The sequence below is a fragment of the Neovison vison genome, chromosome 1 (assembly GCF_020171115.1).
Source record: "Neovison vison isolate M4711 chromosome 1, ASM_NN_V1, whole genome shotgun sequence".
NCBI lineage: Eukaryota > Metazoa > Chordata > Mammalia > Carnivora > Mustelidae > Neogale > Neogale vison.
In genome coordinates this window covers 214,038,025-214,052,242 of record NC_058091.1, presented here as the reverse complement: position 1 = coordinate 214,052,242, position 14,218 = coordinate 214,038,025, and the positions used below count along the sequence as shown (strand labels likewise).

General features: G+C 39.0%; 1 protein-coding gene across 3 annotated transcripts in view; it reads left to right on the top strand.

Moving 5' to 3' along the window:
* AGGF1 (angiogenic factor with G-patch and FHA domains 1) overlaps positions 1 to 14,218 on the top strand; it is a 56,802-nt gene that overhangs the window by 35,346 nt on the left and 7,238 nt on the right. Inside the window, exons 14-15 of one of the 3 annotated variants that reach the window (XM_044266711.1) lie at positions 1,385 to 1,587; positions 6,659 to 6,802. In XM_044266711.1, coding sequence (XP_044122646.1) covers positions 1,385 to 1,585 — 201 coding nt within the window. In that variant the 3' untranslated portion in view covers positions 1,586 to 1,587; positions 6,659 to 6,802. Of the gene's footprint in view, positions 1 to 1,384; positions 3,581 to 6,658; positions 6,803 to 14,218 lie in introns of those variants that run through there. The other 2 variants (XM_044266693.1, XM_044266702.1) reach the window with 2 other exon arrangements.

Genomic DNA, 14,218 nt, shown 5'->3' with positions numbered 1-14,218 from the left:
AAATACACACACACACACACATATCACATTGTTTTGTGTTGTTTTTGTTTTTGTTTCCTGGGGGGTTTTTTGTTTTGTTTTTTTAAAGATTTATTCATTTAAGAGAGAGTGAGAGCACAAGCAGGGGAGGGACAGAGGGAGACAAAGAGAGAGAATCTCAAGCAGACTCCTCACTGAGCACAGAGCCCTACATGGGGCTCCATCTCAGATCTGAGCTGAAATGAAGAGTCAGATGCTTAACCGACTAGCCATCCATGCACCCCCGCAGTGTTACTTTACCAACAGGCAGATCCTGTATCTGTTCTGGATTTAAGAATCAGGTCATATAACAAGCAATAAAGGGAATAGTGTCTGGAAAACAATGCACTAATTAATTTTGCAGTCCTCGTGGTTCATCAGAGGTTTAGATTATCTTTTACAAAAACCTTACAAGGTAACATGATTACAGAACTTTTTTGGTAATTATCTGGTGCCTAAGGGAATAATGGATGGATCAGTGTGAGGGTTAATGTGAATTTTCTCACTTATTGAGGTACAATGAGAAGAACATGGGTTTTATAGCCAAACCTACAAAATAGAATTATTTTGTTAGAATAGGTGTTCTATCACTTACTAATTGTGTGACTTAGGGCAGGTTTGGACCAGTTTTCATATGTAAAAATGGGGATTATAAGCACTGTTTTCCTAGGGGTATTTCCAAGGTGAAGCTAAAGCCCTTAGTATGGTGCCCAGCATACAGTAGGCACTCAGCACGGGTAGCTTTTAATAGTTCTCAAAACAATCAGAAGTCCTGCCCCTCATCTTATGAAAATACTCAAGTTCTATTTGTGGCTCTTATTTATTTATTTTTTAGGATTGATTGATTTATTTTAGAGAGCATGTACATGCAGAGCCCAATGCCAGGCACAGTCCCACAACCCATGAGATCATGACCTTAACCAAAACTGAGAGTCGGTCACTTAATCAACTGAGCTAGCCAGACCTTCCTCTCTTTATGACTCTTCATGTTTGATCTCCGCTTTTACTTTCTTAGGCAAGGCTAGAGCAGCAATAGGTTTAAGTATGTCCATTGCCTTTTCTTCTTCCTAAGGTGGGACGGCAGCCTCTGTGGCATCTTGGTGAAATTTGGTGGCTACTCTTTAAGGAGTACTCTGTTTTCTGTACAGTGTCCGCTGTAGTTACTGATAAGCAAGACAATGTAGATGAATGGCTTCAAGTTCTATATAGAATCATGTATGCATTCCTGCATGTGTTTGATAGATTTGACAGGTTTATCTTTTGCATCAGTCTTTGTAAATCAAAGAATTAAAGTACCAGGTTGGGTATAGCAAATTTCAGTGTATTTAGACTCTATAGTAAATCCTCTGCTCAATTTTGGTAACAGATCCAGCTTCAACTTCGGCGAACACATGCAGGCTTGGGGACCGGCAAACCATCTTCAATTGAAGATGTTCACATTCTCCAAAACAAGAGCAAAAAGAATTGGGAGAAAGCACGAGAGAGGTTTGCTGAAAACTTCCCAGAAACTAAATCTCAAAAAGATGTGCCAGGAACCGTCCCTTGGGTCAAAGGGACCATAGAATAAAGGTTAGTCATAGAACACAATTTAAGCTTTTTTTAATAAAGAGTTTATAAACTCTTACTTTATTGTAGAACTTTTCCCTCCAAATGAGTCGGTGGCGTGAGGGAACTATATCACAATTTACCCCCTCACGATTCAGATATGTGTAATAAACTGTGGTTTGCAGCTTTTAAAAATACATTTTTTTAAAATTAATAAATAGTAATTAGGTTATGCTGTGAGCAGACTAAAGTTCACAGGGCACGGCTGAGCTTATCAAACTGTTATTTCATCTTATCATTTATAAGACCCATTTAAGCAAAATTCATATATTCAGTAATGATTTAAATGTACATTTGTCCTTGTCTCCATGTATTCATTATTATAAGATATGCAACAAGAGAAACATCAAAAATTTATAAAAACAAGTCTGATTATATGCATCCTTGTTTATGTCCTTTAGAACTTAGATAAAAAATGTTGAGAACACAGGGATAGTGGTGCATAAATTTTATTATTCTTGAAATATTCTAAGTAATATAATTGAAGAACTAATGAACAGATGATATGTTATAGAAAATTAGTCTTTCATTGTTTTCTTCTGTGAAGAATTTGTTGATTTGTACTATAAAGCATTTACATTTGGTTTGTTTTATAGCTGAAATATTTAGATATGAGCAATTGAGTACAGTATTGAAATATTCCATGTGCTGGTATTTATAGTTTTGATAAATCCCATTGCTGGCAATGGAGTTGTGCCAGAGAAACCTGATTTCTACTGCTAAGGGATTGCCTAGCCAAGGCCTCAAACACAAGATATTTGTTGAAAATGTCTTCAAATGCAATAAAAACATTATAACATCAAGAAGGTGATTCCTTGAACCAGTGTTTTAAACATATTGGTCTGCCTTGAACTCAGGACCAGCCAGAATTTTCCTCTTCCAGTTGGCAGAGCAGTAACACCAGGATAACTTGCAGTTTCAGAGAGAACTGCAGTGCAGCCTTCTGAGTGCAGATGTCGCTGCTCTGCCAGCTATCACTGTTCTGTTCCTTTCTGTTCAACTTTTCTCTCAGCTTTTTGCTGAGAAATTATGCTGAAATAGGCTCTTTTCTGGCAGTGAATAGAAGCTATAGCTCCCTCATCTACTATAAAGAAATGTCTTCAAGATTTAGAAATAGGAAAAGAAAATTCTGAGAAAAATTACATAATGGGGGACGATAATTCAGAAAGAAAGGCTACGTGCTGGAATTTCTACTCTGATTCCTACAGGGTACTTAGGAAGAAAAGGGCATGGTGGGGAAAGAAAAGTAAATACATTACTAAAGATGAGACATAGACCAAATGAATTGTCAAGACTCTGTGTGTCTAAGCTGGGATAATCAGAGATCCTATAACTCCAAATCTGCGAAAAGTAATTTTCTGTATCCTTCCTATCCACCTACACATCCTGACACTTACATATTTTCACTAAACTTGAAGGCAACAGGAATAATCTGCATTCTTTTTTCTAAAATAGAAAAAAAATTGCTCATTTAAATGTGGTTCTGGTACTGGTGCCCTCTATATAGGTAATAATATAGGAGGCCCAAATTAGAATTGTGGTAGGTTTCACTCATTAAGTAAAGTATACACTGTATATATACTATTTCCAATTTTTATTATTAGATTGTGGAAGGCTTTTTTCATTGCTTTCTTTTGTTAAGAAAATGGAGACTTGAAAATGGTGATAAAAATTGAAATATATGTGATGTTTGCGTTATTAAAACCCTTTGCAGATCTAAAGTCTCAGGGCTATACTGTATGGTGGTTAAAGGACTGAATAATGTCTGGGTCTATTTCCATTTGTGAAATAAGAATAATATTTATCTCATGTCTTTTGAATAGAAAATGAGAAGATGTATATAAAAGCACTTTGTAAACTGTAAAAGTAGTATGGAGATGTAAGCTTCTGTTTGTTTAGAAGCAAAGATGTGAATTATGTACAATTTGGATTACACATAAAATTGTTTTGTGTCTCATTTTAATTATTTATTCACACAGTATAAATTTATTATAGTAGCCTTTTTTTTTTTTTAAGAATTTTATTTATTTATTTGAGAGAAAGAGACAGAGACAGAGCCGGGGGCGTGGGGTTGGGAGAAGCACACTGAGCTTGGAGCCTGATGTGGAGCTCTATCCCAGGACCCTGAGATCATGACCTGAGCTGAAAGCACTTAACGACTGAGCTATCTAGGTGACCCCCCCCTTTTTAAAAAAGACTTTATTTGGAAGACGGAGCATGAGCAGGGGGGATGAGGCAGAGGGAGAGGGAGAAGCCCTAAGGGTTTAAGTGGAGCTACAGGTTGCTGAATTCTGAGAAATCCAACATCTTTCATTTTTACCAGAACATGAGAAGCTGGTAAAATTTGAGAAACCGTAAACATTAAAGTAAACTAACAGAAGTTGTTTTTTAGAATTAAATAGCTAGGTAGCACTTTTTCTCAAAAAGAGGATCCCCCCCGCTTTTATTGATTTTATTTATTGATTTGAGAGAAAGCACAAGTGGGGTGAGGGGGAGAGGAAGAGGGAGAGGCAGACTCCCTGCTGAATGTGGAGGTGGACATGGGTCCACCCCAGGACCCAAGGATCACAGCCCAGTTCAAAGTCAGATACCTAATCAACTGAGCTACCCAGGCTTTTAAAAGTTTTTATTCTGGTGTTTCATTTTTATTCTTATGAAATTTAATCGCTCAGCCAAAATCAGATACCTTCCAAGTTCTTGTGTAAAAGATTATGTCTTAATTTGGCACATTTTCCAAGAGCTCGTAAAAGAAGCTAGAAATCTCAAATAAGGGAAAGCAAAAGCTGTCAGAGATTGTGTAGAAAGGTCATCCCATCAAGTTGCAGGACAGAGGGATGTGCTTGGCAGGGAGCCAGCAAGGCATTTCTGGACCCAAGACCTAAATTAAAGGTGTTCGCAGTGTTTCCCTATCATCTTGTCTTAAGCATGCTTCTTATTTTTGTAGAGCATCACTTCTATCTCTGCTCTGAATCTTTAATCTGAAACACTTTTACTTTTTCAGACTTTAAAGTGGAAATATATACATAATTTGGATTCTTCAAAATGAGTTAGTGTTTATGTGTGTGTATATGTGTATCAAGAGCCCAGACTTTCTCTCTGCCTTTCTGTTTTACTAATCTTGGCATTGGTTAATGGCCTCATAGTTGCACATGACTTGGAACTCTTCTGTCATTATATTATGTCCAAAACGGGAAGAAAGGGAAAAGAGAGCAATATTTGTGTTCTGTTTTACCATGAAGGTAAAGGCTTACTCAGAATCTCATAGCAAACTTCTCCTTAGGGTCATTAGCCTGAATCTGATCATGTGACTAACCATAGTTGCAAGGGAAGTTGGAAAGGTGGGCAACAGGATGGTCTTACTTGAACAATCACAAACCATCAAGTGGGGCTGAACATGTTGCTGTTGGAACAAAATCAGGGTTCAGTGAATAAGGTGGAAAGAGGACAGAGGCTATTGAATGGACAGATAATGGGCCCAGATAGCTCAACTATCTATCAGTGGGAATTCTGTGGGGTTGGTTAAATTGTTTTTGCAGTCCTACTGTGTAATACTTTGAAACCATTCCAATGTGTTAGTTAGAATTATCTCTATCCTGATAAAGAATATTCTCACTACATCACTGACTTGAAAAAGCAGATTGTAGAAAAGTGTGTATAGCCTGATTTCATTTTTTAAAAATGTAAGGGTACACGTCAAATTGTTAATACTAATTGCTAAAGAAATGAGCAGACTTCCACGTTTTTTTTTCTGTATGTGACCTTTGAAGCAAGTATAATTGTGCACTTACCTTATGTGTGCTCGTACACATTTATAATAGGTAGGAATATAACACTTGGAAGTGGAGGGGCCTTCAGGGCTCAATCCTAGGCATTTTCCTCACTCTCCTGTGCTGCATTTCATTTACCGTTTACATTCCCTTGACTTCAGGTTTTCTTAGCCAGGATACATCTCCAACTCCTGTCTTCCCTCCAGTGTATATCCTCCACACTGCAAAGTGTACTTCCTTCACAGAGCACCTCTTTTGTCATCTCCTACTTAAAACCTCTTGTGGCTTCCCATTACTCTGAGGAGTAATCCTGGCCCATAACACCCTACCTGGTCTAGCCACCACCAACTTTTCCAAACCTCTCTCCTATCACTCCCACTTGTTGTCAGGCTTCAGCAGGCTGGCCTTTTTTTAGTTTCTCAGTCATGCTACACCCTCTCTACCCTAGGGCCACTGACCTTCTGTTATGTCTGCATTGCTCTTCCTGTACCCTTTTACCTAGGTAACTCTGACATTTAGATCTGTGCTAATTCCCTTCAGGGATGCATCCCTGTCCCCTAGACTGATCGATTGCCTTTGATAATGTTTTTGGGAATCCATATTTGCTTTATGTAGATTGTTTACTTTGTGTCACAGAGACTAATGTGATTAGTATAGCATTTGTCTGTCTAGATTCTTAAGTGTCATATGGGCAAGACCTTGGGTTTTCTCTGAACTGTATTCCCAGCGCCTATCACTGTGCCTGGGTTATAGCTTATAGGCAAGCAATGAAAGAACGAGGTGGGTTTGGGGAATTGCAAGTTGCTTGATGCAGATGGGAGTTTGGTGTGACTGAGGAAGCATGGAACTGAGGCTAGCTACACAGAGGGTGTGAAGCAATGGTTTTCAAACCATTTTGACAATGGTCCATGTTAAGAAATACAGTTTATATTATGGCTCAGAACATAAGTATGTTGCATGTGCGTTTAAACAGGTTTTATTTATTTATTTATTTTTAAGATTTCATTATTTGAGAGAGAGCAGGAGGGGAGAGACAGGAGACTCCACACTCAGCACAGTGCCCGATGTGGGGCTTAATCCCAGGACTCTGAGGTTATGACCTGAGCCAAAACCAAGAGTCAGTTGCTTAATGGACTGAGATACCCAGGCTCCCCTGTAACAGGTTTTATATACCAATACTTAGCTATTAGTCCACATAATGTACTCTTTGTTTTTGTTTCCAAATCACTAATTCCAACCACTAAATTGATTTCATAATCCCCTGATAGGTTGTGTTCTACAGTTAGAAACACCTGGATTTAAAACTTGGTTTTCAGATGGTTTGACAGAACCCATGGCATTGTCTTAAAGGAGCTGCGGGTAGGTGGGTATGTATGCGAGTGCATTTGTGTGTGTATGTGTGAATAAGTGATGGGGGTGGGAAAGGGTTAGGATGCCAAACTAGTAATTCCAGTTCTCATGCTGTTATCAGAATTAGTCTATGTTGATTTGACTTCCAGATTTCATACGTAGAAAGAATTTCACGGCTTAAAGAGGAGCTGGTGGGGAGGGGAACTGAACCACGTACCTATAGCTATAATACTGTGTTCAGAAATTTGGATTGGGGCTCCTGGTTGAGCCCAAGTTGGTAATTGGCTCAGTCGGTAGAGCATAGAACTCTTGGTCTCAGGGTTGTGAGTTCAAGCCTGGGTGTGGAGCCTACTTTAGGAAAATAATAATAAAAAAAGAAATTTGGATTTTATCTCTTCCACAGTATGGAATTCCTGAAGGTTTTAAGCAGTGAAATATTCTCATTAGATTGCTTTATATCAGAATAACTGGCTGATTGAAGAGGGGCTGATTGAAGGAGGCTAACAGACCTCCTTGAGGGCTTTTTCCATCTATCAGATATTACTGAGTACCCATCAGGAGTTGTGCAGACCTGTGAAGGCAGTGACTATTTTGGTCTTATTCACTGTTGTATCTTCCATACCTGTCACAGCATTCAATGTTTATGATGTGCTCAAAGAGCATGTGTTGGTAGGATGGATGGAACCCACATCTGTAGCATGTCAGATGCTCTGCTAAGCACTTAACATACATTATCTTCTTTATTCCTGCCAGTATTTTATGAATTAAAAAAAACTGAGGTTTGGAGAGGTTTTTATTTTGCTCAAAATCCAAAAAGTTTTCTGTGACACAGTGGCAGAGCTAGGGTTTAAATCTTGATTCTTTTCATCCCAGTGCACTATTAAGAGCACAGGCTAAGGAGCCTGGCTGATTTTGATTCACATTTTAGCTCTACCACTCCTGAGCTGAGTGATGTTTAAAATTTGTTTAAACCTCTATACTTTGTCTGCATGTAGCTATTGGGAAGTTTAAATGAGATAAGGCCTATGTGGTTCAGTGTCTGGTGCATAATAAGCCCTCACATATTAGCAGTTATTAGTGTTGTTATGCCATGCTACCAATAGCAAGCACACAGTTGTAGGAGAAGCATCTTGGAGTAGGTATGGGGGTTTCTGAAATTAGAGGAAGTCAGAGGATGGGGTAGGGTAAGTGGATGCGTCATCTTCATTCCTTCAGGTGATGATAGGAGGGACATTTACTAATTAGTACTGCAGAATGACTAGGAGACTAGTAGACTATAGTGATAAAGTGTAGGAGGTTTTGTTGGTGGGACTTTGAGGTCTTCCTCAAAGAAGGGGTGGATTCTGCATGACTTTGGAAATGAAACCATCTGGAAAAGGTGGTAGGGACATCAAGCAGGCCCACCCTGGCTCTCAGTACACTGTAAAAGCAGGAGAACTGTAGGAGAACTGCAAAAGGGACTGATTTCAGACAGTAAAATCTTCGAACAGCATGCATTCATTCAGTAGATAGCCTTGAGGAACTTAATAAAGTCCAGGCATTATGCTAGGCGCTTGGGATACAGTAGTAAATGGAACAAGACTCCCTGTAATCTTGGAGCTTACATTTATTTTTGGGTAGTATTTGTAGCATGTAAAGGCCAAGTAGTCACATGAAGGCCTTGATAGTCCAGAGTATTATTATTTTTTTAAGATTTTATTTATTTGTTAGAGAAAGATCACAAGTAGGCACAGAGGCAGGCAGAGAGAGGGGGAAGCAGGCTCCCTACTGAGCAGAGAGCCCGATGCGGGGCTCTATCCCAGGACCCTGAGATCATGACCTGAGCTGAAGGCAGAGGCTTAAACCACTGAGCCACCCAGGCACCCCGATAGTCCAGAGTATTAATCCAAAACAGTTTCTGTTCATGTCAAAGTTTTTGCAAAAGCCAGAGTTCTTGGGGAAGGAACAGTTTTTGTTTTTCAAATGTTTCACATCTGCCCCTAAACCAGACCTTTTTAGGGGAATCTTATAAACTCTGCGTTCAAAAAATGTTTATTCAAGGTTTTGAATATGTAGACAACAGTAAAACCTTACTGATGCTTTAGCCTTTCATTCAGTTATGTATCTCCTCTAGTTACCTATGAACAGTATGGACTCTGCCTGCTCAAACACTGGGCTTTTGTGTTCTGAGTCTGAACAATAGATCACTGAAGTACTAAAAAAAAAAAAAAAAAAGGCAGCATGAATCAGATCATTGGAAATTGGAATTGATGGAGAACATGTAAATCAGAAAGTCCCTGGAGGATGAGAAGCAAACACACTTGGGGAAGTTAATGTGAATGGAGGCAAACGATGACTTTCGCCTGCTTGAGTAAGAATGACTTTTCAGAAGTTCTTCCAACAAAAAGCTAGCTTCCTTCATCTATGTTAAGATGCCATGATATTTCATTGTCCAGAAAGCAAAGAGAGGAAGAAGTTGGTAGAATATTATTCAATATATTTAAACATGTGAGTGTGTTACTTAGCCTTCAGTTACTAGTAGACTGTAGAGGCCAGGAAGGTTGCCAACTCCTTCATCTGATCATTACATACCTTGACCAAAGGCCTGGGAGAATATATACTGAAATAATAAAGCTTTCATTAGCATTTAATGCTTTTCCTTAAAGCCTTTATTTTAGTACTATGAAATCAGATTTCAGAGAATGTCATAATTAAAATTTTCATAAAAAGAAACATTTAATACTGTTTAAATATGTAATGACTCCCAGTGCCATTTGAATTAATTCACATCATAAACCCACTAAAGTGGGCCTTAATGTCTACTATGACCATGCTACCTTTACTTAACCTTAATATATAACACTACGAAGGCCAGTTTATGAGCCACACAAAAATAATTATTGCTTTATTATAATACACTTTATTTACTAGTAATGTTAATCTGGTTAATCATCTACCATATTTATCAGAATGAGCTCTGAATAACTGGCTGCTCTTTTCAAAAAATAAAAATTTTCCTGGAAAGATGAGTATTTCCCAACTTAAGGATGTTTTTAAGAATGTTCCAGAAACTCTGAGAGCTACTGTAGAAGAGGAATTCCAGAGATGTTTTAAGTATGGAAGTATTTTTGGAATAACTCTCTAGTCTTTCAAGGTAACTGCTTAAGGGAAAAGTAGTTAGATGAATAGGTTTTGATACATTGACTTGTAATTTTGGTCAAACTACTTTATAGTCAAAAGTCTTAAAGAATTTTGACTGGATTAGCTTATTTGAGAACTCAGGTATCTATCATGAAGGAGAATGATTTGGCAAACCTGTGTGGCTTGTGAGCTGCCATTCTTAGGAATCATCCCAAGGAACCTGCTCTTTCTGAGATTCTTTGGATTGGTTATGAGCTCCCATTCAGATAAGAGAAAAAGAAAGAAGTCATAGTTACTGAGTTTAAACTATATGTCAAAATTTGCCCAAATAATATCTTATTTAATCGTTGTCTATATTATTCCCATTTTACCAATGAGAAAACTGGGTTTCAGAGAGGTTAAGGTGATTGCCAAGGTGACATGTAACATGCATGGTTGGAAGCTTAAGATTCTTAAAAAAAAATTTCAACAACTTTATTAATTGTAATATTTGAGTACTCTCTTCTTTGGGGGAAGCTTAAATTTTAATTCTCCAAAGGCTTATAAGTCACATATCACCACTTGACCTTACTAGTCAGTCAGGTCCTAGTGAGTGCACAGATATTTAAATATTTAATTCTCAACACTATGGAGGCCTCTGATTTCCCCTTAGAGGCATCCTTCACACCCACCTAGCAGGTATCTATTTCAGAAAAGTCTATGAGCATAATAGACTTATTATGCTCTAAGCAGATTTACAAAAGTGGGGGAGATTAGGACCCCCATTAAAGTATTGATTTCTGGGGAATAGGGATTCCCTATCAAGCACTTTGCCTTTCTCATATACCTCCAAACCTAAGCAAGGCAGGATAATGCTATGTGGTAGGCAGATCATAGATTCCCACACTTGCCCCTTAGCAAATGTCTATGTCCTCATCCCTGGAAACTATCAGTATGTTACCTGTCAGGGAAGAATTAAAGTTGCAGATAGAATTAAGTTGTTAACCAACAGACCATAAAATAAGGAGAAGGGTCCATTTAATGTGGAAGAGGGTATCAGAGTGATGCAATGTGAGAAAGAATGGCCCTTGTTGACCTTAAGATAGAAGGGGCCACAAGCCAAGGAATGTGGGCAGCCTCTAGAAGCTGGAAAAGGAAAAAAAAAAAAAACACAAAAAAAACCAAACAAAAACCACAAACAAAAAACCATCTCCTAGAGCCCCTAGAAAGGAACATGAATCTGCAGACACTGAGTTCAGTTTCAGACTTTTGGCTTACAGAACTTTAAGATAATTAACTTGTGTTGTTTTTAGGCACAAGGTTTGTGGTAATTTGCTACAACAGCAAACTAATACAATGGTCAGCCTCACTTCCTTAAGGTCTAGCTTACCCCCAGCAGCATAACTTGTGGGTGAAAAGCAGCCAATATCAACCCAACTGTTAGTACTCCACCCAGGATAGCACTGGTAAAGAGGTGGACCACAAGGAGGGAAGCCTGGGAGGAAATTTGGTCCCAGGTATGACTGGAATCCATGGACTGAGCTCCAGCCTCCAATTTGCTGTTGTCTTTCAGCAGGTCACTCGCCTTGTTGAAGTGTGTGGCCTCATTTGTAAAATCTGGACAATTATGTCATGAGGACAAAAGAGTGGGTACAAGAGAGCATACTCATGACCATTGCACACATCTTCGGTTCTAGGGAGTGAATGATTGAGTGAGTACCTCAATACTGTGGAAGAAGTTTGATATACTCCTGGTTTTTTGTTTTGTTTTTGAGAATAAGCATGTTACTATCAACATTTCTTCTAAAGTGAACAAGAAAATCCAGTTAAACAACTCAAAGACTCAAAGGTCAGTTGATGTTAAACTATTGCATGTAATCATACCATGTTGGAGCCAGAGAGGACCTTAATGATCACCTCATCCATTTTGCAGACAAGCAGATTTAGATTGTGGAAAGGTTAGAAGTTCAAACCTTTAAAAGTAGAATTCCTTATTGAGTGGCAGCAAAACAAAAGCCCAGTCTTAATGAATGCCTAAGATGTCAAAGATATGGACAGCTATTTAAAATAGAAAGCCCAAACCAGCTCTTCCATCTCCAGCTCCAGGGATGACAACTTGGGTATATAAAGGGCTCTAGCTGTTTCAACTTTGGCTGTCAGTACCCTGCTTTGCTTCCCCCTCGTCTCTGCCAAATTTTAACTTAAAGAAGTGACTGATCACTTTACATCATGGGAGGAGTTCAGAAGTTGGGTTCAGGGCATTCTGCATCCCCGTTCCAGCCATCCTTCTCGCCACTGAGTGCTTGTTCTCAAAGGCAGCATGTGGGTGGCTCTATTAGCAAACCCAGTCATGGAAGTCAGGGAAGCCCAGCTGATCTAGGCGAGCTGTGTCACTGTCACCCATCAGCAGTGACAGCTGTGAGTCAACTGGGTTACAGGCAGACCAGTGCAGTCCCCATAACCCATCTCTACGTTCTCTGGAGGCCAGCTTGACTTATTGGTCCTGACAGCACCTGGGCTTTGACAGATGAGCCAGCAGAAGTCCTTAAGGCTAAAAAGGTACAGTATCTCTTGGGGTTGGAGTCAGGTGAACCACCATAGCCATTATCTCCTGATAGTGGGCAAGCCACTCAGGGGCTCATTTTTCTCTTCTGTCAAATGATAGTGTTAGACTGGACAAGGGCTGCATTTCGCTCTAGGCTTTTCTAAAAGTGGGGATTACACTAGTCTTTGTTGGGTTTTTTGTATTTTACCTAAGAAAGTGGAATGGTCAGGAGTTCTCATTTGAGAAATGTAAATAATTTTATTTTGTATTATAAAAGTAATTCATGCTTGGTGTAAAAAAAAATACAACAATGCAGAACTATATAAAGCAGAAAGTAAAATCTCTTTGCTTAACTCCCACTGCCAGCTCTGAGTTACTAGTCAGGCTATTTCCCCCTGTCTCGCAAACAGAAGCTATTGGTGCTCCCATTAGTCCTCTTTCTTGAGTGAGCAGTTGGGAGATTCTAAAAGTCAATCTTTGCCGTTAATAATGGTTCTAACAGTTGGTGAAATAGAAGAGTAATGTTTGTAGATGATTTCTTTCTTCTAAAGTGTTCAATTTCCTTATATAGCCAAAGTTTTACATCCACATGAACAAGTTATATTTCAGTACTTAATAGAAATAACATATTATTTTTAGGAAACGTAAAGACTGTGAAAGACGAAAGAATAAAATACATTAAAATGTTTACACAGTTTTCCTAAGGTGACAGGATCTTGGGGGTTGTTGTTCTGATTTCTTCCTAGATTGGGGCATTGTCTTTGTGTTACTTGGGTAATGAAAAACGTTTTAAGAAAAACGTTCCATATAATGACATACTAGTAGTGAAATACTAATTTGGATTCAAACCGAACAGTGCAATAATGGACACTTGACTAAAAAACTTAAAAAATTATTACTGCTATTTCCTTCTAGGCTATTTTTTTCTGCTATGACTTCTACTCAGAATTAAAGATAAATGAATAATTAATAACTGGGAAAACTGACTTGTAAAACTCAACACATTGAGTTCAATGCCTCAGATATTTATTGAGCAGCTATTATATGCAAAGCACTGTAGAATAGACTCGAGGGTTCGGGTCTGGCAGGAGGAAAGTCAAGAACCCATAGAATTATATGCCAGATGGCACGTTCTAAATGTTAAGAGGTTATAAAATGCTAAGGAGTCCAAAGAAGTAAATTAGGAATAACCAAGGAAAGCTTCATGCAGGCAGTGGAATTTGAGCTTGGTCTTTGAAAATGGGTGGAATTCTTCATACTCAGAGATTGAAGAGGCCTTTTAAGTGGAGCAAGGGCAGACAGGCATACAGGTGCTAAGACGAGGGCATGTCAAAAAGAACAAAGAGTCCGGTTGGGCTGGAGCATATAGTGTAGGTAGGGGAGGGGAAAGAGAAGACTGGCAGCAGGGTTGGGGTGCTTGAATGTCAGGCTACAAAGTCGAAGCTTATTAATGATGGGGGTGATCTTGGGGGGCCTTTGAGCAGGAATTGTGATATAATCAATGTTGGCTTAGAACAGATCCTTTGGGGGCGCCTGGGTGGCTCAGTAGTTAAGTGTCTGCTTTTGGCTCAGGTCACGATCCCAGGATCCTGTGATTGAGCTCTGCATCGGGCTCCATGCTCTGCAGGGAGCCTGTTTCTCCCTCTCCTACCCCCCCTGCTTGTGTTCCCTCTCTTGCTGTTTCTCTCTCTGTCCGATAAATAAAATCTTAAAAAAAAAAAAAAAAAAGAACAGTTCCTTTTGGTCAAGTTGAGTGTTAGGAAGGGGACAGTTGGGAAGACAAGGATGGGAAGATGAACCCCAGATGAATGATAAATGAGGCCTGAGGTTGGCA